Source organism: Hipposideros armiger, unplaced genomic scaffold, assembly GCF_001890085.2.
Source record: "Hipposideros armiger isolate ML-2016 unplaced genomic scaffold, ASM189008v1 scaffold_3, whole genome shotgun sequence".
NCBI lineage: Eukaryota > Metazoa > Chordata > Mammalia > Chiroptera > Hipposideridae > Hipposideros > Hipposideros armiger.
Window position 1 is genome coordinate 4,065,089 of NW_017731353.1, and position 19,466 is coordinate 4,084,554.

At 53.7% G+C, this 19,466-nt stretch overlaps 1 protein-coding gene across 1 annotated transcript in view; it reads left to right on the forward strand.

Annotated features, from left to right (window-relative positions):
• Positions 1-19,466, forward strand: part of HMCN2 (hemicentin 2) — a 159,733-nt gene that overhangs the window by 17,707 nt on the left and 122,560 nt on the right. Inside the window, exons 4-11 of the mRNA XM_019641692.1 lie at positions 2,094-2,164; positions 3,346-3,504; positions 4,227-4,349; positions 12,689-12,860; positions 13,476-13,582; positions 14,508-14,628; positions 16,611-16,874; positions 19,443-19,453. Coding sequence (XP_019497237.1) covers positions 2,094-2,164; positions 3,346-3,504; positions 4,227-4,349; positions 12,689-12,860; positions 13,476-13,582; positions 14,508-14,628; positions 16,611-16,874; positions 19,443-19,453 — 1,028 coding nt within the window. The remainder of the gene's footprint in view (positions 1-2,093; positions 2,165-3,345; positions 3,505-4,226; positions 4,350-12,688; positions 12,861-13,475; positions 13,583-14,507; positions 14,629-16,610; positions 16,875-19,442; positions 19,454-19,466) is intronic.

Sequence of the window (19,466 nt, forward strand, 5' to 3'; positions counted from 1 at the left end):
TTCCTATCAGCAGGGCTGGTTCCCATTCACGGAGCCTTCGCTCGGTGCCAAGCTCCCTGCGAGATATTTCCCTGCTTGGCTTCGCTGAGTTCTCACAGTGATGGTTCTCGGCTAGGAGAGCTGGTGCTGTATGCCTCGTGTTACTTGGGACAGTGAAGTAAGCTCTGAGAGGCCCCGTGGCTGGTGAAGGACGGAGCCAGGATTCCAGACAGATCTGTCTGAGGTCAAAGGCCGAGAGTTTGGCTGAATTCATTGCTGCAGAGTTCAGAGAGAGGGGGGGCAGTGGGGAAGGCTTGCTAATATCCAGAGCAGGCGAGGAAGTGGGTGTTGGACGTGAGTGATGCAGAAATACAGAACAGAGAGCCTGGGGCCGCCAGGGGGTGACTCTTCAAACATATGGCAGAAAAACTGGTGTCTAAGACTCTATTCCTTGATAGTTGCGGATGAATGCTGGATAATTCCACGGGTTCCTTTTCTAAGAAGGACCCAGGCCTGCTGACCAGTTGCCAAGCGTGGGAATTTTGTTTAGGGTAACTGGAATTTAGAATTCTCGAACTAAAAATAGCCCATTACTAGATAGAGTTCACCAGAGACTCAAATGAACTATTCTCCTAAGCGATCTGAGGCCCACCCCACCTTGCAAAACCCCCATTATGCACGTGTCCACATGGTAAGTTGGAATTCTAGCTCCGTTTTCAGTCTCGTGTTAGCTGTGGCTTTCAATTACTGCTATTTAAAAAAGAAAGAGAGAAAAAGAACCTTTTACTAGAAAACATTTAAAATATATACAAAGTAAGCAGAATGGTATAATGAACTCCCACATCCCCATCACCCAGCGTCACCAAATATAAAAAAAAAGTTGCTGCCATTCCTGTGTCACCTATACCTCCTCCCACCTGCCACCCCCCCACTCAAACGATGATCATTTTTATCGTTCTTTTCTTATGAGGTGAAATTTACATACATTGAAATGCACAAATCTTCACACTTCCGACAAAGGGGAGACACCGGTGGAGCCCACATTCCTCTCACAATACGGAACACCTCTGCCGGCTCAGACGGTTCCTTTGCATCTCCCTGTCCTCCAGGCAACCCCTGCCCGGGGGTTTTTTCACCGTAGGGGGAATCTGCCTGTTCCAGAGCTTCCTATAAATGGAACCATATAGTGTGCACTCTCGTGTCTGGCTTCTCTCTCGCAGCATGAGGTCTGTGAGTCTCAGCCACGTGGTTGCCTGCACTGGTAGCTTGTTCTGTTTCCTCGTGAGTAGTATTTGATTATATGAATATACCAGAGTTTGTTTATTCATTCTCCAGTGATGGACACTTGGCTTCTTTCTGGTTTTGGGCTGTTATGAGCACGATTGCTATGAAACATTTGAGCACAAGTCTTAGCATGGACATATGTTTTCATTTCTCTTGGGTAAATACCTAGGAGTGGAAGGACTGGATTATGTGGGAGGTGCATGTTTAACTTTTGGGACATTTACATTTGTCTTCCAAAGTGGCTGAACTGTTTTTTGCGTTCCCACAGACAGTGGATGAAGGTTCCCGTTGCTCTGTCTCCTCACCAGCCTTGGGTGCAGTCAACCTTTGTCATTTAATTCTGTTCTTTTTAAATGAGCTAATATATGAGTGGAGTTTCTGGAAGATTTTACTCTTGTTGATCAATCAGCGTGGTGTCGTCGCACAGTTGCTGTGAGGTCCACAACATTTTTTGCTTGATTCTCTGTTTGTCTTCCCAGAATTGCTTCCCCAGGTGGTTCCTTGGGGAGCCAAGGTCACAAAAGATGGGGAACTTCGGTGCTAAGGGAAGAGCTGGAGCTTTGCCCTCTGCCTCATCGCTGCACTGCCCTGGGGCTCTGGGTCCTTTGGAGCTGGGTAGGGGCCGCGTGACCTGACCTCGCGTACAGGTCTGACCCTGGCAGGCCTGGAAGCTTCTCCCTCACCACTTCCTGTTTTGTGGGGTTTTCTGAGGCTCAGGCCTCGGCTCCTCTCACTTCTGGTGGCACATCGTGTCACTGTTGCCCCGACCCATGGAGGCCATGCACCTGGGAGTCGAAGCCCACCTGGGCCCCTGTCTCTCTCCCCTACAGATATTGGCCCAGTGACCCTCACGGCGGACCCAGCGGTGTTTCAGAGGGAGCTGAGAGAACTCTACGTGCAGGTGGGCTGTCCTGCCCCTGGCTGCTGGCCCTCTGGGCTGTGCTTCCCAGTTCATGCCAGGGGCCGAGGTGGCGGCTTCCTGCAACCACCAGTACCTGCCTCCCAGCTCTGCCTGTGGCCTGCACCCCAGCATGGGGTCCTGGAGATTCTGTACATCTTGGGGTTCCCTCCTTTATTTATTAAACCAAGTACCTACAGGAGCCCCTGTGCCTGCATAGTAGGTGCTTATGGTTTAGTGACTGGATGAAGGGGTGGAGGAGGATGTGGTAGCTGAGGGAAGAGGCGACAGGGTGCAGTTCAGATTCCCAAAACCAGGCCTGAGACTGGGTCAGACACCCCATGGCCACCCGGGCTTTGCCACACACAACGCCCTGGTTTGGCATCCTTCCCCCGGGTCCTTCCCTGCCCACTGAGACCAGCATCTTTCTGAAGGCAAGGACCCCACCTATTGGTCTAGTTCACTGCCAGACCCCCAGGGCCCAAGAACAGGGCCCCGCAGAGAGGGTGAGTGTGGGGCGATTGAGCGAGCCGAGGAGAGAGGCGTTTCCTGCAAAGGTACCACGTGCCGATCGTGCTGCCGGTGCTGAGTGTGCAAGCCTGGGTGAGACGGGACGGGCTCCCTGCTCGCAGAGAGCTCCCGTCTGCTGGGTAGGGACGGAGGCATGCGTGTTTCTTTGGGATCCATTCCAGGACAGGTTACAAAGAGGATTTGGGGAGGTGGCTTTGACCGTTTCCCTCTGCCCAGAGCCCACTGTTCCTTCCCCTGGCCGCCCCTCTAACCCCTCAATCCTCCAGGCCTTGGCCGACACGTGGCTTCTTTGGGGCATCTGTTACATATCCCACCCCTCCTCCCCCACTTGTAACACTCATCACCATGGTAATTAAATCATCATGTTGTGCTTATTAATGGAGAGCCTGTCTGCCATACCAGACCCATGGGAGGGACTGTGTCACTCTTGGCTGAGTGAGTGAAGGCATGATGCTGGTTGTCTAAACTTAAAGCAGGTTGGATGCCGCATTGGGTCTTAGGGAAGGATGTGACTGGGCCCTGGCCAGACCCGTGGATGGGCAGGACAGGGGAAGCTCCAGGGGAGTCCCTCCTTCCTGTCGGTTTCGGAGGTGTCCCTGGGGGCCCACCTGGAGGAGGTGGGCCGCAGCCGCTGACACGCCCCTGTGCTCCAGGGAGGAGGTGACTGCCCCGAGATGAGCGTGGGGGCCATCAAGGCTGCTGTGGAGGTTGCCAACCCTGGCTCCTTCATCTACGTCTTCTCGGATGCCCGCGCCAAGGACTACCACAAGAAGGACGAGGTGCTACGGCTCCTGCAGCTTAAACAGTCTCAGGTGAGTGAACCGCTGTGTGGTATTAGGGTGGGGGACCTCAGGGGGTCCTGAGGAAGCTGGGGTCCCCAGCGTGGGCAGCCCTGAGCCCCTACCTGGGGAGCGGAGGCTGGGTGTTTCTCGTGCCCCTCCTGGGGGGCGGCCCTCAGCCCCTAGCTGCTCTGGTGAATTCCAAGTGTGTTCTTGTGCTCCAGGGCCCTGCTCACCAGGGCCCTCTTCTCCCTGGCGAGGTTGTTCTTGATAATGCCACACCATCCTCGCCTTTCACACCCTGTCAGCGTCCGTGCAATCCACCTTCCTCCTGGCATTGCCCCCGCTCCCCACCTCTGCTGTGGACACACGTCACCCTTTTTCTGTTGTCTCAGAAAGACATGCTGGGCTTTTGCTTTCCTGGGAGGGGTGGGGGAAGGGATGCACATGGGGAAGGAAGAAAGGCCAGCCTGTTTGACATCCTAGGATAAGATCTCACTCAAGGGCTGGTGTGGCTTCTCTGTTCTCCCGTCTAGAAGAAACTCAGTTCTTTTGACTGTAGCCTGCAGGGCCCACTCGGAGCAGTCGATTTCCATGGGGTGGGTCTTCTTATCGTTCCCGTTTTACAGATGTGTCAGCTGAGCCCAGAGAGAGGCAAGGGCCTGCCACAGTCAGTTCCTGGGTTTTGTCCTTGCTGCTCACACCTGGCTCATGGCCGGGAAAGCCATGAGCCAGGTTGCATGCCTCTCTTCCAGGTGGTCTTTGTGCTGACGGGGGACTGTGGGGACCGCACGCATCCTGGCTACCTGGCCTATGAGGAGATTGCTGCCACCAGCTCTGGGCAGGTGTTCCACCTGGACAAGCAGCAGGTGACCGAGGTGAGCCTTCCCCGACCGTCCTGCGTCTCTGGGCGGCTCTGCCGGTGACTGGGTCACCATCATAGAGGAACAGAGCTGAGTGGTCGCCCTGGGACAGGCGCAGGAAGTGCTGTACTCAAGGCTTCATGACACCATCTCACCAAACCCTCCTACCCACCCCAGAGGCATATGCTACGGGTTCTCTTGATTTTGCAGGTAAAGAGACTGGGGCTTGAAGAAGCACCTGGCTTTTAGCCTGGTCCCACTGCTGGTCCAGCTGGCAGGATGGACCTAGCAGAACTGGGGTGTGGGGTGAGCTCCCCAGAGTCAGGGAACCCAGAGGTGGGTGGAGGAGCAGGAGCGGCCATCAGACTCGGGCCATGTTGCTGGGACAGGAAATCCTGCTTGGGGACTTGGTGGGGCGGGGCTCGCTTGGCTCTGTGGCCCGATGTGCAGGCCTGGCAGTAGCCTGGATTTGCTCAGCCCGGCGCTGACCAGGTGTCGGCATCCTTACCTTGCTCTTGCATCAGGTGCCTGCCCTTCCTCTCCTCCAGGCTCTATCAGCCGCTTTCCCTCTACCCTCCACGCCCTTTCCTTCTCAGGAGCTCGAGGCGTCCTTCCAGGGAAGGGCTAGTAAAGGTTTCTCAGCCATCTCCCTGGAAAGAACGACATCGCTCATTTCCATGGTGTAAATACTCCTGCCTTGACTGATTTCAAGCTGCCGTCATGAACTCATTGAGCAGAGTTGGGAAGCCGACTTTCTTGAGCCTGTATGAGCCGGCTCCAGCGTCCCATTGGATCCTTCTAAAACAAATCTGACCCACGTCCCTCCCGTTGTCCCTTGGAGAAGGTCCAGCCCGTATCTGACCTCTGCCCCTCTGGTCCCATGGCCTGTGACCTCCCCTGTGCACATTGCTGCCACTCTGTTGGCCTCTTGCTGTGTCTTCCATAGCTCATGTCTTTCCTACCCCAGGGCCTTTGCTCATGCGGCTCGTTTTTCCGCCCCGTCTCCCCCGGCGCCTTCTCGTCTTCCCAGTCTTAGCTGAAATGCACCTCCTCAGGGCAACCTTCCTTGATTTCCCATGAGGATTAAGTCTCCTTTCATATCCTCTCCCAGCTCTTTTACCTAATTGTAATTTTGCAACTGTGAAATTATTTAATGTCAGTAAGCTGTGAGCTCCCTCAGGGCCCCTCCCTTATGGGTCCCGTCTGCTACTGTCTCCCCAGCACCTCTCACGGCCACCAGCACATAGCAGGTGCTTGGTAATTAGCCGGTGCGTGGACAGATGCAGGGTCCCTTGTGCCTGAGGCCCTGGGAAGAGGAAGGCAAGAGAGGTCTCGGCCTGGAGCCAGCCCTGCTCTTGCCTCCTAAAGAGAGTTTTGTGGGTTGTATATTTATGGACTGAAGAGAACGGCCCAGGCCATGTTTAGATTAGCGTGCCTTAACTCCCTGTTGACAGATGGCGTTTATGGTTCTCTGTGACACATTAGGCTTTACTTTTTGGCATGTCTGCCTATTCTGGCCCTGAGCCTGCCAAGTGAGCGTAGAAGGCATTTCAGAGTACAGGGATGGATTGGTCCTGTCCCTGTTTGGTGGGGAGACCTATTTGGGCAATTGCAGGGGAACGGGGTTCCTGGCAGGGGCCAATCAAATGGCAGGGCCGCTGGGCGAGTCGGTGGAGGGCCGCTTGCCCAGGTGTGGGGCTGGGCTCCCCTGTTCTCTCCCTTGAGGCAGGGAGACTGGGGGGATGCGCTGGCTCCTGGCCCTGGTGGCAGCCCTCTGCCCTGGGAGCCTGGCTAGGCAGTGCGTGTCTGACTCGGCGGGACCTCCACCGGTCAGGCTTGGCCGCCTCTGGGTAGGGGCCTGGATCCCTTTCCTTCTGGACATAGCCCTGTCGTTTGTTAGCTGAATGCCTTGGACCTGGCCCCTTCCAGATGTTCCCAGACATTCGGCAGCCTGGGAAAGTGGCCTGGGCAGCGAGGGAGGGCCATGGTCATCCTCCCAGGAGAGGGAGTGGTACCTTTGCCCCAGCCACGGGGCTTCTGCTGGAGGAGGCCTCAGAAGTTGCACAAGTCCCCAAACCGTGCATGAGTGGTTAGTGCTTTTACTTGTCCTCCCTTCGTTTATTGAGCACTGGCTGTGCCGGGCAGCAGAGGGGTAATGCACCGAGCTTAAGCCCCAGTGCTTTTGCGCATTGTGCTTCTTCTAGCTGTGGGGTTGGCCTCACTGGCTCAGGGTGACTCAAGGAAAGTGAAGCCCCCCCTCTCCCTGGCGGGGGTAATTTGGAGCTGTTGCCACCCTTCAGCAGATGGTGGGTGGGTGGGCAGCAGGCAACGCAGTCCCTGGGGCCTGTCCCAGAGGTGTGCAGTTTTGATTAAGACTTAGCTGGGTCTAAGAACCCCCCCTTACCCCAGCACAGCTGTTCCGCGGGCTTCTTCCCAGCTCAGTGTATTGTCAGCAGCCCCAGGGGAATGGGTCAGAATTGCTGGGCAGACCCCCTCGCCCTGCAGCCTTCCTGGGTCCTGGGAGGCCCCGTTCTGAGGGCTCGGACCTTTTCCCTGTCCAGCACCAGCAGGTACACATACGGCAAATTGCCCAGATTCTGTGCATCAACCAGGGGAAAGGTGAACTGCCTTCTAAGACAGTCAGCGGGGGAGGGAGGTCTGACCAGGTGGCTCTGATTAACAGATCAGGAGGCATAGGCCCCGGAGATGACTTCATCCTGGACCCTTCCCAGAGGAGGCGGTGTGGGGAGGGCTAGGGCCACAGGCCGGCTTCAGACCCCAGCCCTGCCACCTGCCTGCACTGTGACCTTGAGCACAGTGCTGACCTCTCTGGGCCCCGGCTTCCTCGTGTGCACAGTTGGGTTATGAGAGCCCCAGCCTAGTGAGATGACAGTGAGGGTGAAAGGAACTAGTGCATGGGAATCCCCCGGTGCAAGGCCGGACACCGGGAGCCCCTGGTGAGGGTGGGCGATGACTGTGATTCCAGCCTCTGTGCTTTGGGGTGGAGCCTAGAATACTCCCTGCGGCCCCATCGAATCCCCTGAGGGGTAAGAGCTGTCTCTGGGAAAGGTTCTCAGGAAGGTGGAGCCTGGGACTCGTGCCTGGGCTGCCCAGCTGGCAAGGGCTAGTGCTCTCTGTCCATCGGTGCCCACGCGCTTCCTGACACAGGGCCTGGGATCCAGCCCTCAGTTTTCCAATCTGCAGCTCGGAGGCCCATTCGGGCCCTGGCTTCCCCTCTCTGCTTCCTCAGTCACCCTGGCTGTCAAATATCCTGGGAGGAGCCTCATGGGATGATTTATCTGCCGCGAACGGCTGAGTGACAGCCATCTGGCTGGGGCGACAGCGCCAGATTCTTTCCTTCTTTCCCCATCAGCCACAGAGAGATAAGGCCCAATGCAGTGCTGGCTCCCAGCGCACCCCCCACCCCCGTCCCAGTCCCCGCTAACATCTGGAAGCCATCGATTTCACCAAATAAACACTAAGCTTGCTTGATGAAGGCTCACTGCTCGAAAAGCTCCCTGGATTCCACTCTGAGCCCTGGGGGCATCGCAGGGGCCGGAAGGCCTTGCCCCTGAACCTGGGATTATAGGGGGTCTGGCCTCGCTGTGGGCAAGGGGTCAGTTCCCTCCCGTCCCCATCGGCTCCCAAGTGGTGATGTGCTTACAGGGCAGGCCCCCTAGGCAGGCCACCTTCTGGCGAGGTCACTGGCCTTCTGTCCCATCTTAGCCCTCCCCGTGGTTCAGTAGCCTGAACTCTTGGGCCTCTTCCCTGAATCACAACATTCTAGAATGAGCTTATGACAATTGCTAAACAGTAGCGGCCTGATTTGTCTGGGTAATTGTCAACTGGTGCTGCCACCACCTCTTGGCAGCTTTGCTCAGTTATGTTTGCCTCTTGCCACAAGGCCTGGCCCCCGGGGAAGAGGACAGTGGTCACAGAGCTGTTGCTTTGCAGTTGGGGGAGCTGCCTCACTTATTTTGCCAGCTTCTGTCTCGCTGGGAGCCTTGGCTGCTGCTTCCAGCCCACCCCGCATGGACGAAGAATCTCGCTCCCATTCCTTGGTGAAGACAGGTGGGACATTTTCAGGAAACACATTACTTAGAAAGCCAGGCAAAACAGAAGAATGAAGTAACTCCAAGTATAACAACAGATGAGTTTTCAGGACACAGAATTCTTATCCTGTGATAACTTAAATCCAGCTACGAAATCTAGGCACATATGTTCCAGCTCAGTCTGAACAAAACATATACATTTCTAAATCTCAGGCAGTTCTTCCAATTCCCTTCTTTTCCTTTCCCTTCCATGGAAGATCACATGGTAGGCAGATGCTGAGGGACAATGCTTTAGAGCAAAAATGGCCAGTATGTAGCATTCAAGGCACCACATGCTAATCCCATATCCATGGCAGACATTGCTAATCAATCACAGGCCGTTTTCTAATTGAGATGGATTGTGGCTTCTGATTTCTTCTTCTAACAGTAGTATTCCAGGAAGCCACTTCCAGTGGATTAGTTGCCAAGCAACAGGATACCACTGTGGTCGCTGAGGTATATATTAAAGTCATAGCATGCGTGTTCTTTTTTTTTTTTTTTTAAGCTGAGCCATCCTGCCACCTGTTGGCAGCTCAGCGGCTGCTCAGTTCGGGTTGGGAATCGAACCACTGTTGCTCAGAGCTCAAACTCTTGAGCGAGCTCTTAACCAACTGAGCCACTTGGCCGGCCCTTGCGTGTTCTTTTTAAGTGACTTTTACTTACAAAAATTACTGTGAAAAATGTCAAAGATATAGACGAGTAAAAAGAACATATGTACCAGCTAGATTTAGCAATTGACAATTTTGCTTCATCTCTCTCTCTTTATACTTTTGGCTGAATCATGACACCTTATCCATAAATAATTCAGCATGGATTTTTTTTTAAGACATAATCTCCAACATAACCTACAGTATCATCTAATTAATAGTATACTTTGCTAGTATCATCTGATGCTGACTTCATATTCAAATTTTTCTAATTGTCCTCAGGTTGTCTTTATAACCGTTTTTTTGTCAAATCAGGATTTAACCAAGGGAGGTGCATTTTATTTGGTTGTGATGTCTGTTAAGTCTTTTCACATCTGGAGCCATCTACCCTTTTTTATATGCCACGAACTCGTTGAAGAGGCACTGATTTTACAGTGTCCCGTATTCCAGATTCATCCGATTGTTTCCTTATGGTGTTATTAACTTGTTCCTCTATCCCCTATGTTTCCCCTAAACTGGGAATTAGCTCTAAATGACTGATTACACGGAGGCCACGATTTTTGGCAGGAATATTTCATAGTTGATGCTGTGTGTATTTTCTATTATATCACACCAGGAGGCGAATAATTGTCCTACAATTGTCTTATTGTCCTACTATTACTGATGATAAGTTTGATTGCTGGGTTAAGGTGATGACAGCCAGCCCTCCCATGTCGGAAGGCCGAGTTTTTCCCTTTTTGACTCCAGTGGTCTGTGGGTAATGCTGCTCCATGCAGACATCCAATTCCCCATCAACTTTTTTTTTTAAGTTTTTTTTTTAATTGGGGAACTGGGGGAGGGGAACAGTGCTGGGGAATTGGGGGAAGGGGGACAGACAAGTTGCTGTCGTTTTGTTCTTCAGTTTAGTTGTGGAGGACGTTGCTTCACTGCCCATGTTGGTATTATCATTGCGCTCTTCCCGGCTGAGACAGATCGGTCGCCGGCCCTGGATGGCTGTTCACAGTGGCTCTTGGCAGCTCACGCTGGCTGCCAGCCACACACTGTAGCTTATGGCAGCCCACTGCAGCAGGGGCTGCAGCCTACGCCATCGCCAGTGACTCACAGCAGCCCAGCTCCTGGTCGAGCTGTTGTTCACCATCTTAGCTGTAGAGGGCAGTGTCATTGGCCCCCATGTGGGATCCGAACCGGGGCCCTGCTGCTCAGAACTGGTGTCCCAAGCCAACTCTTAACCAACGTGCCACTCGGCCGCCCCCCCCCCCCCTCAACTTTTCATTTAACGGTTTTAGCCTCCACTGAGGATGCTTGCCTGAAACGCTTATTTCATTAGAAGTTGCAAAATGATGATTTTCTAATTACATCGGTCCTTCCACCTTTATCAGTGGGCATTCTTCCATGGAGAAGAGCTTTTGCTCATCCAAAGGGGTGAAGCACAATTCCTAGTGAAAAGGCAGGGATCACACTTCGTTCTTTCCTCTTTAATTAAGACATTGCCTTCATTGGTAGCAAGTGAGGATCTATTGCTGTGAATTTTGCATTTCTTTTTTGAGCATTATTATGGGCACATGGATTGCATAATTCAATGTGTTTCAATTGACTACAGTCATTATTCTATTTTGGGCTCAAATTATCCCAAATTTAGCCAATGGGAGCTTTTTAAAGCTGGTTTCTGTGTCTTTTGGATATGTCTCATTAGTCTTTGTGAACTCTCTTGCTTTATGGAATTACCAGTTGTCTCAGGCTTACCTGCTCCAGACCTGGAATCAGCCATTTCTCCAAGGAACCCTAGAGGGGAGTGGTATGAAGAAACCACTGGGTTCTAAATTCACTTGGAGTGAATTTATATGTAAATAAAATACCAGCAGCTCTCTTTTACATGTGGCTGTTAGAGAAAGTCTTGGTTCAGAAAACATTAACATCCTTACTTCTTTGCTTTAACCTACAAGATACACATAACAGTTTCATAATCACAATACCAATAGTTTTCCCAACTTAAAACTATTAAATGAAGGTTTCCTTGCAGTTCTTTTCGTCCTCTGGGTGCCTCCTACTGAGAAAGGACAGTTGAAAACCTGGGTTTTCAATTCACCTGGAGCTATTCCTTTCTCTCTGTGGTTATGGTACCAATTTGTCATACAGTCAGGTTCATGCTTCATTTTGTTTCGGTTTCTGGGTTTGCACAGGACGCTCCCTGAAGTGACTTGGCTTGGAAAGAGAGGTTCCGGCTGGAGGGGCCCACTCCTCTCCCTTTTTCCTGGTTTTTGTGCTGGAACCTGGGAGGCCTGGCTGTGGCCAAGGAAGAGGCGTGAGCTGGGGGTGGGGGCTGGTGGAATTGAGTGAGGCGTCTGCATGTGCAAGGTGAGCCTGAGAGGAGCCTGGTGACCCTGTTCAGGAGGGGTGTGGCCTGCTGTATCACACACAGTGAGCAAATGCTTCCTGAAGACCCACTCTGCGCCAGCCTCTGAGCTTGGGCACAGCACAGAGTCTGTGTCTACATGGGGCTTCCAGGCTAAAAATGGGAGACAGGCCTAGTAAATATGAATAATTGGGGTACAGATTGCTGCAAAGAGGTGTATTTGGGAACCGAACCTGTTCGGGACTGAAGGAACCTCTTCAAGCTGAGAGGTAAAGAATAACCGGGAGTTGGTTAACAGCGGGGGGGGGGGGCATTTCTGCAAAGAGAACAGGTGTGTGGTGGGGCCTCCCTAGGGAGGCATGAGGGTGCAGCCCAGCAGGCATGGGGACAGTCAGGAGCACAGTGGCCTTGGATCAGGCTGGACAGGTGAACCACAGGACATAGGGTCTTGGAGGCCATGGTAAGGATTTGGAGACACGAAATAATTCTGTGCTTAATGAGATACCATCTTAGACTGAATCCAGGGTTGTTAACATGAGGTCCAGTCTTTGAGGGAGTCAGAGAGCCCCCTAAAGTCATACTCTAAATGTGTACTTACGTGGGATGGTACTCTGGAGAGCATCCTTGTCTGTTACCTTGTTTTCAATGGGATCCACCCAAACCATGTAAGATTCTAGAGTGAAAAAGCAATTATAGAAACTAAGGATTTGTGATTTCTCAATATTATGAAAAGGCTCAGGAGGAGAGTACGTCTTTGCACCAGGTCCTCTCGGTCCTGCTTAGAGGGAGCATGGCACCGGTTGGGAGTGGTCTGAAGCCCCTTGGGGGGGTGATGGTGGACTACATTGGTCTGGGAGAGGTTTCAGATTTCCAGGGTTCATCCGTGTGTAGGAAGCATCAGGAGGGCTTTCCTGGAGGAAGTGGTGGGTGCCATAGAAGTTGTCCAGGTGAAGGAGGGAAGTCTTCCCAGCAGTAGGGCACTCCTTGCTCCTTTCCTCTGAGCTCCATCTTCCGGATGCCTCAACTCAGGTGTCACAGCTCCGAGAGGATAAGGATGTGTGAATTGGGCCTGGTTTGGCCCAGGGGGGCGTGGGGTGGCCTCAGGTGACCTGGAAAGCCTGTATATTGCCTAAAACCCATGGGGGCGGGGACCAGATTCTGCACACGGCTTGCATCCTGTTAGGGACCTGCCTTGGGTGGACCAGACACAAACAAAACATCACAGGCGCCTGCTGGCATCAGCTTCTCACACCCACCTCCCAGGTGCTAAAGTGGGTGGAGTCAGCGATCCAGGCCTCCAAGGTGCACCTGCTCTCCACGGACCATGAGGAGGAGGGCGAGCACACATGGGGTATCCCCTTCGACTCCAGCCTGAAGGAGGTCACCATCTCCCTGAGCGGCCCCGGGCCTGAGATTGAAGTCCGAGACCCACTGGGTATGTGCACCCCAGGACTGGCCTCCTCTTTGGCCCCCGAGACTGAGCTAGGAGTCAGGATGGGACAAAGAGAGAGACCCGAGGTGGCGGGGGTTTTGGACACAAGGCTCAGGGAGCTAAGAGGGTGGGGGATGCCTGTGGTGGGTGAGGAAGCTGGGAGGCCTGTCGAAGCTGATGGGGAGAATTAAAATAAGGACAGTCCCTGGGATCGAGGCTCCCATGATGTCTCCCCCACGCTGCCTCAGAGGGTCCCTACAGTGGCCTGGTGGGTCAGTCAGGGCAGGAATTCGTGCCACACTGTACAGTTGGGAAGTTGGAGCCCTGGGGTGTGGAGTGACTTGTCAGGGTCACCCAAGGTCAGTGTGACATGGACCTGGCCACCTGACTCCATGGTGCTCTGAGGCTGTCATGAACACCCCAGTCTAGTGGTCAGGTGGACAGCTTACCTGGGGAGAGATGAGATGGAGGCCCGAGCGCTGCCAAAGGCCTCTTGTCAGTTTCTCTGGGAAGCCTGAGACTGGTGTTTGAAGAGTTGTGGGTTGCTGGGGACAAGGTGGGGCCTCTGTCACCCCCTGGAAAGGGCGAGGGGCTGAGCAGTCCTGGGCGCTTCCATAGGAAGGATCCTGCAGAAGGACGAAGGCCTCAACGTGCTTCTCAACATCCCCGACTCGGCCAAGGTCGTGGCCTTCAAGCCTGAGCACCCGGGGCTCTGGTCCATCAAGGTAGGGGCACTGGGTCTCCAGATGGCGGCGTGACCAGCTGCACGTCGCTGAGACACCATCTCCCTCCTGCCTGCCCTGGGGTGCTGGGGAGCTGAGGGCTGGAGCATGGGTGGTGGTGTGGGCACAGCTATAGAAGCAAAGGGCAAGGACAGGGGAGGAGCATTCTGCTTTGCACCAGCAAGAGGAAGTGGAATGGTTTGGGGTTAGCTAGGGAACTTTTAGAAGGACTTAGAGAAACGATTTGTGTGTCCAGAGGTGGGTGACCAAGCCAGCTTGTGGTTCAGAGCCTTGCCGAGTGAAGAAGGTACAAAAGAAGCAAGGGTGACCCTGGGGGGATGGCTCAGGGGGATAAGGCTGGCGGGGAATGGGGCCTGTTCTAATCTGCAGGGGGCTGGAGGCCGGGGACCGGGGGCAGGCTGGACTCCCGACCGAGTATCCTGGGATGGGGCGTGCTGCTGCCTTGGGAGGACATGAGATCCTGCTAATCAGCACACACTACGGAGTGGAGCACCTACTGGGTGCCAGGCTCTGTGCTAGGGGCTGCAGGGGAAGTGGCAGCATTGACCCCTGCCCTTCAAACTCTGAGCATCGTCGAGCCAAGATCTGGAATGCCAGTGGGGGAGGCAAGGCGGGGGTTAGAGGAGAATGGGGGACAGACAGGCCCTGCGAGTGTCAGGGGAGGAGCGAGAAAGGCAGGACGGCCTCACGAGTCCCTCTGAGGATAGTGCTGTAGCTGGGGCTTCTTTCACTTCATTTGGGGAGAGTCTGGCTGGGCCCCCAGTGAGTACGTAAGTTGCCCACATGTCTGCAAAAGTGGGAAAAGTCCAGGCGCTGACATGGGGCCGGGTCAGGCTGGCCGCCCCCTGCCCCGAGCTGGGGTGCCGGGGTGGAACGCCGTAGTGATGTGGGCCTGGGCCTGTGCTAGGTCTATAGCAGTGGCCGCCACTCAGTGAGGATCACGGGAGTCAGCAACATCAACTTCCGAGCTGGCTTCTCCACTCAGCCCTCTCTGGACCTCAACCATACCATCGAGTGGCCCCTGCAAGGTAAAGTCTCCTGGAGCTGCCTTCTAAGGTGGGGGCAGCTCTCCTTCGAGAAATGGTGGGTGCTCGGGGGAAGGGGTCGACTGTGTGAACTGAGCCCCAGCGCCTGCACCCCTCCCTTGGCCCCAGCCCAGGTGACACTGTGACCACTTACCTTTAGAACATGGCTCCCTGCCCCCGAAGGCCTTCAGGACCTTAAGCTGTCCTCAGTACTACTGAGTTCACACTTTCCCTGTTCTCTTTATCAAAACTCATTTGTCTAGAACCCCATTTCTTCAGTTTTCCAGTGAACATCAGGCTCGTCCAATAAACTAATAGGTCCAAGTGAGTTGATAGCTTCTGGGAACAGGAGATCAGGGTCTTACTCAGAGAAATGAATGTGCTGATGGCCGTTTCGATGCCCTAGAAGCTGACAAGGGTTGGTAGCCTGGGGGGATGTTGACATTGGAAGCACAGGGTCAGTTTTCTGACTGGAGGCATTCAATGTGCCCCATCACGACTCCATCTGGACCAGGCAGGGGATTTTGGCTCAGGTTTCCAGAGCTCCATGCCAGAAAATACCATCTGCTGGCCAGGTCAGGGATCCTAACTTATAGTTTGGAAAATATGCTCCCTCATCATGGGGCTATTCGGAGGGTTTTGCTGTCACCAGCTCAGAAGAGAGAGGGGGAGGGACTGAGAGCAGCTCGGGCAAACTCTGGACCGCTGAATAGTGACCAAAAATGGTGTGTGCCAAACCCTTAGAGCTTTTTTTTGAGCCTGTATCTCCTTTACTGTTGGTCATTCTTAACAACCCTTGTGGGGTTCCCTGACAGGATCAGCAGTAACATCTTAAAAGCAAAGAAGGGGCTGCTCACTCATTTTGTATTTGTTTCTGCCGACAACAGGAAGGGGGACACGTAGGGAAACTCAATTTCTATTATAAAGCCAGGAGAGGAAAGAAATGCTTAATGGAGTGCTAGATTGGGGGCCGAAAACTGAATGGTCCCCAGGGCCAGTCCCCAGTGGAACAGGGCAGGGGATCACACGTGACCCTCTTGGGTTTCTGCTTTCAGTAAAGAAGTGAGTCCAAGGCATTTTTTTTTTAAAGAGAGAGATCAAGGCAATTGCAAATGATAAATAGTGTTTGGCTCCTGGTCCCAGTGCTAGGAGCATCAGGGAGGGGGAAGGGAGGAGGCTGTGGCTAACTGGACAGTGGGTGCCTGAACCCCCGGGAGCAGCCGCTACCAGGCCATTGGCTGATTATGAGGACCCAGCACTGACATGCTTGATTTCTGGAAGGAATCTGGACTTCTAGATTTTTATGTGCCCTTTCCAGATTGTTCAGTGTTTCTTCAAAAAGGTTAAGGCATTTTATGGACCACACCAGTCACATCCACTGGTCCCAGTTTATGATGTCTGAGAGAAAAGAAATTATTAACTGTCTGAAAAGAAAGAGCCCATACAGAACTTCCCAAATTAACGAAGGCAATTCTGAAACCCAAGTCCAGTTCTGTGTTCTCTGGGATAGTGGGAAAAGTACATTTCTCACAAGATAGACAGAAAAGAAAACCAAAGAAAAGCTGCGCGCGGGGAGAGGAGGGGTAGGAGCCAGTCAGAATTCCCAAACTAGGGCATGTTCTCATCTAGGTCATGTCCAGAGCCTGCCTGATGACGGCCATCGCCAGTGTTGATGGGCGGGGGTGGGGGGAATGCCTCTTCTCAGTTCTACTCCACGGAGGTGATGCCCCTTGGGAAGCCATGGGTTGGATGGACAGTGGCGTTTCAGGACCATGGACAGTACCAAGCCCCCCCACCCCCATTCCTAATCCCACCCCCAGCATTGTCACAGGGAAGAGAAGGTGAGGGAGCTGGAGTGGGTGAAGGAGGGCCAAGCAGGCTGGTTCCTGACCCGTGGTCCTAGGAACCCTTCCCGGGGAGGATCATGGAGCACACATGCTGGGGCACAGATACCAGTATCTCCTTCCTCGCCCTTCCATCTGCAGGGGTGCCCATCTCCCTGGTGATCAACTCCACGGGCCTGCAGGCCCCTGGCCGCGTGGACTCGGTGGAGCTCTCACACAGCTCAGGGCGGCCCCTCCTGACTTTGCCCACGCAGCCCCTCTCCAATGAATCCACCCATCAGCTGTGGAGCGGACCGCCCTTCCATGCCCCCCAGGAACGCTTCTACCTCAAGGTGAAGGGCAAAGACCACGAAGGGAACCCCCTCCTCCGTGTCTCCGGAGTTGCCTATACTGGGGTGGCTCCAGGTGAGTGATTGGCTCTTATGATCCCCAGATTTCTAGCTCACGTGGAGGCCCGTTTCTCCCTGGAAGCTTTCCCTGGTTAGATTAAATTAGGAAATGTTTTTCATTAAACTTCTGTGGGCAGCAAGCTCTGCGAGGTATTATGCTAAGTACTGAGATGCTTCAGATGTAGCCCTCAGCTCAAAGATTTAGTGCAAAGCCATCCATCCATCCATCCATCCATCCATCCATCCATCCATGCATACATGCACCCATCCATACCCATTCATTCATCCAGATATCTACCCATCCACCCACCTATTCATCTATCCAAATATTTGTCTACTCAAGCATCCATCCATCCATCCATCCACCCATCCATCCAAATATCCACTCACCCACGCATCCATCTACCCATCTAAATATCTATCCACTTGTTCATCCAACATTTATTTTGTGTCAATCCTAGTGCTGGACACTACAGACACAGCAGCAGGCAGGGCAGTGGGTATGGGTATGATCTTCCATTACCATAATCACCATCATAATCATAATCATGATGATACTAATCTAGCCATCACTCCCCATGGGACAGTCCTGGGCCAAGCACTTGCCATGCATTAGCTAATTGAATGCTTATAACAATTCTGAGATGAATCCCCATTTTACAGGTGAAGAAACTGAGGCCACCCACCTCACCGGGTTGCTTTGAGAGTCCCATAAGCTAATGTGAATAATAAGACTGCTCAGAGGCAATGCCCCAGACATGGGAATTATGGACCAGGGACCCCCACAGGTGGCAGTTACTGTTACTGTTACACCTTGTGGGTACAGGTTATTTTGTGGTCCCATCTGTGGTTCCCACATGTGTTGGCTTTTTGCTGGTTTCTGGTGTGTCCCTGAGGTCTCACGTCCAGGCTGCAAGCTCCCAGAGGGCAGGGCAGAGTCTCTGGTACCCCAGCTCTGCCTCTGATCCTTATAGGGGCGTCTGAGTTCCCCTGGCCATTGGCCTCCTTAGTGGGCTCCATTCTCTCCCCGCTTTCCCATGGTGGTGGCCTGGGAGGGGCTCACAGACGTGGATGTCACTAACATTCTAATGTCTTCTTTGCTGGGATCTCAGCGAGGGGCAGACGAGTCTGTCCACTTCAGTGGGGGTGCAAGGACAGCGCCAAGATGCCCATGGTGAGGTGGAGGACTTGAGGACCCTTCCTTCGAGTCCCCTGACCTGCACTCCCCCATGGTGGTCCCCAGTCCCCCCTCCCTTGGCCTTTGCAGCTTTGTGAGGAATTTTCAGGGAAGAATTTCCTCAGGGGAATAACAGCCTGTTTCTCCCCATTTGTTCAGATGGACCCGAGAATTTGGAGTGTAGCTCTGGCTTTTGGTCTCCATCCCAGCTCTAGATTAAAGTGTGTGAGTGGAGTGGGGCAGGGGTGTGGTTTGGGTTTTTGCTGCCTCCCCTACCTTCCAGGTTCGGGAGGCTGGGAGTTTGGCTGAGAACAGGAGGCTCTGGGTTTGGAGACATGGGGGTGGTGAGGGCTGGGCCTGGGGTCCTGCAGCCCTTTCAGCTCATGGAAGAGAGCCTGAGCTGGCCTTGCAAAGGCTTTCAGTGTGTGGGAGGGTGAGTGGTAACTGCTTTGCACACAGCTGAGGACGTGACTGGATGGTCCAACACCCCTCTCCCCTGGGAGGTGGCAGGGAGCCTATAGCATGACGTCACCCGCCACCCTCCCACCCCCAGCTCTGTGTTCAGAGGAGGTCTGGCACGTTGTCTCACCCTGGGAGCTTCTCTGGTGGGGGTGGCGGAGAGGCAATACAGGGCTGAGTACACGCCCACGATCACCCAGCAAGACACTGACGCGCTGCCACTGACCCTGGGGGGCAGTTCTCAGACATTCCCATTGAAGTAACGCCTGTAACCAAGGAGAGAATGTGTCACCCGAAGGCCAGGGTCAGGAGAGGGGCAGTGTCATCTGACGGAGGCCCCAAGGGGCTTATTAAAAGCTGTGAGATTTCATTGAAGTCTCTTATTTTATCTCAAAAATTCGTGTGAATTTTGCACAGACAGCCATGCTCCAACTATGCTTATTTTTAAATAAAAAAGGCTTCCTGCCAACATCTTTGAGTAGAACTGACCCTTGAAGCAGACCCATCCCCACCCCTGGAGAGCCCAGTCTGGGGAGCATTTCATCAGATTTCAGGACTGGTCCAACTTCCCTGTCTGATACAATTGCTGAAATGGTGGCACAGACTGGACCGTGTGGGCCAGACTTCTCACAAACCATAAAGACAGCACGAGCTTTAATTGACGGGCTTGCCGTGCGCTGCTCACATGCCAAGTACTTTCCACACACCACCCCTCATCAACTCCTCACGACAACACGATGCGGTCGCACTGTGATTAACCCCATTTTACAGAGGTGGAAACTGAGGCTTGGAGAGATGACGCCGCCTGCTCTCGGTGACCAGCGATGCTGGAGCCAGGGGTTGAATCCGGCCTTCTGGCCCCTGGCTCATCCCTGTGGGTCTCTGTGTTGCTGGATGTGGTGTGGGCAGGGGCAGGGCAGGCTCCTGAGTGCTGGTCTTCGCCTCCAGGTGCCCCCCTGGTCAGCATGCCCC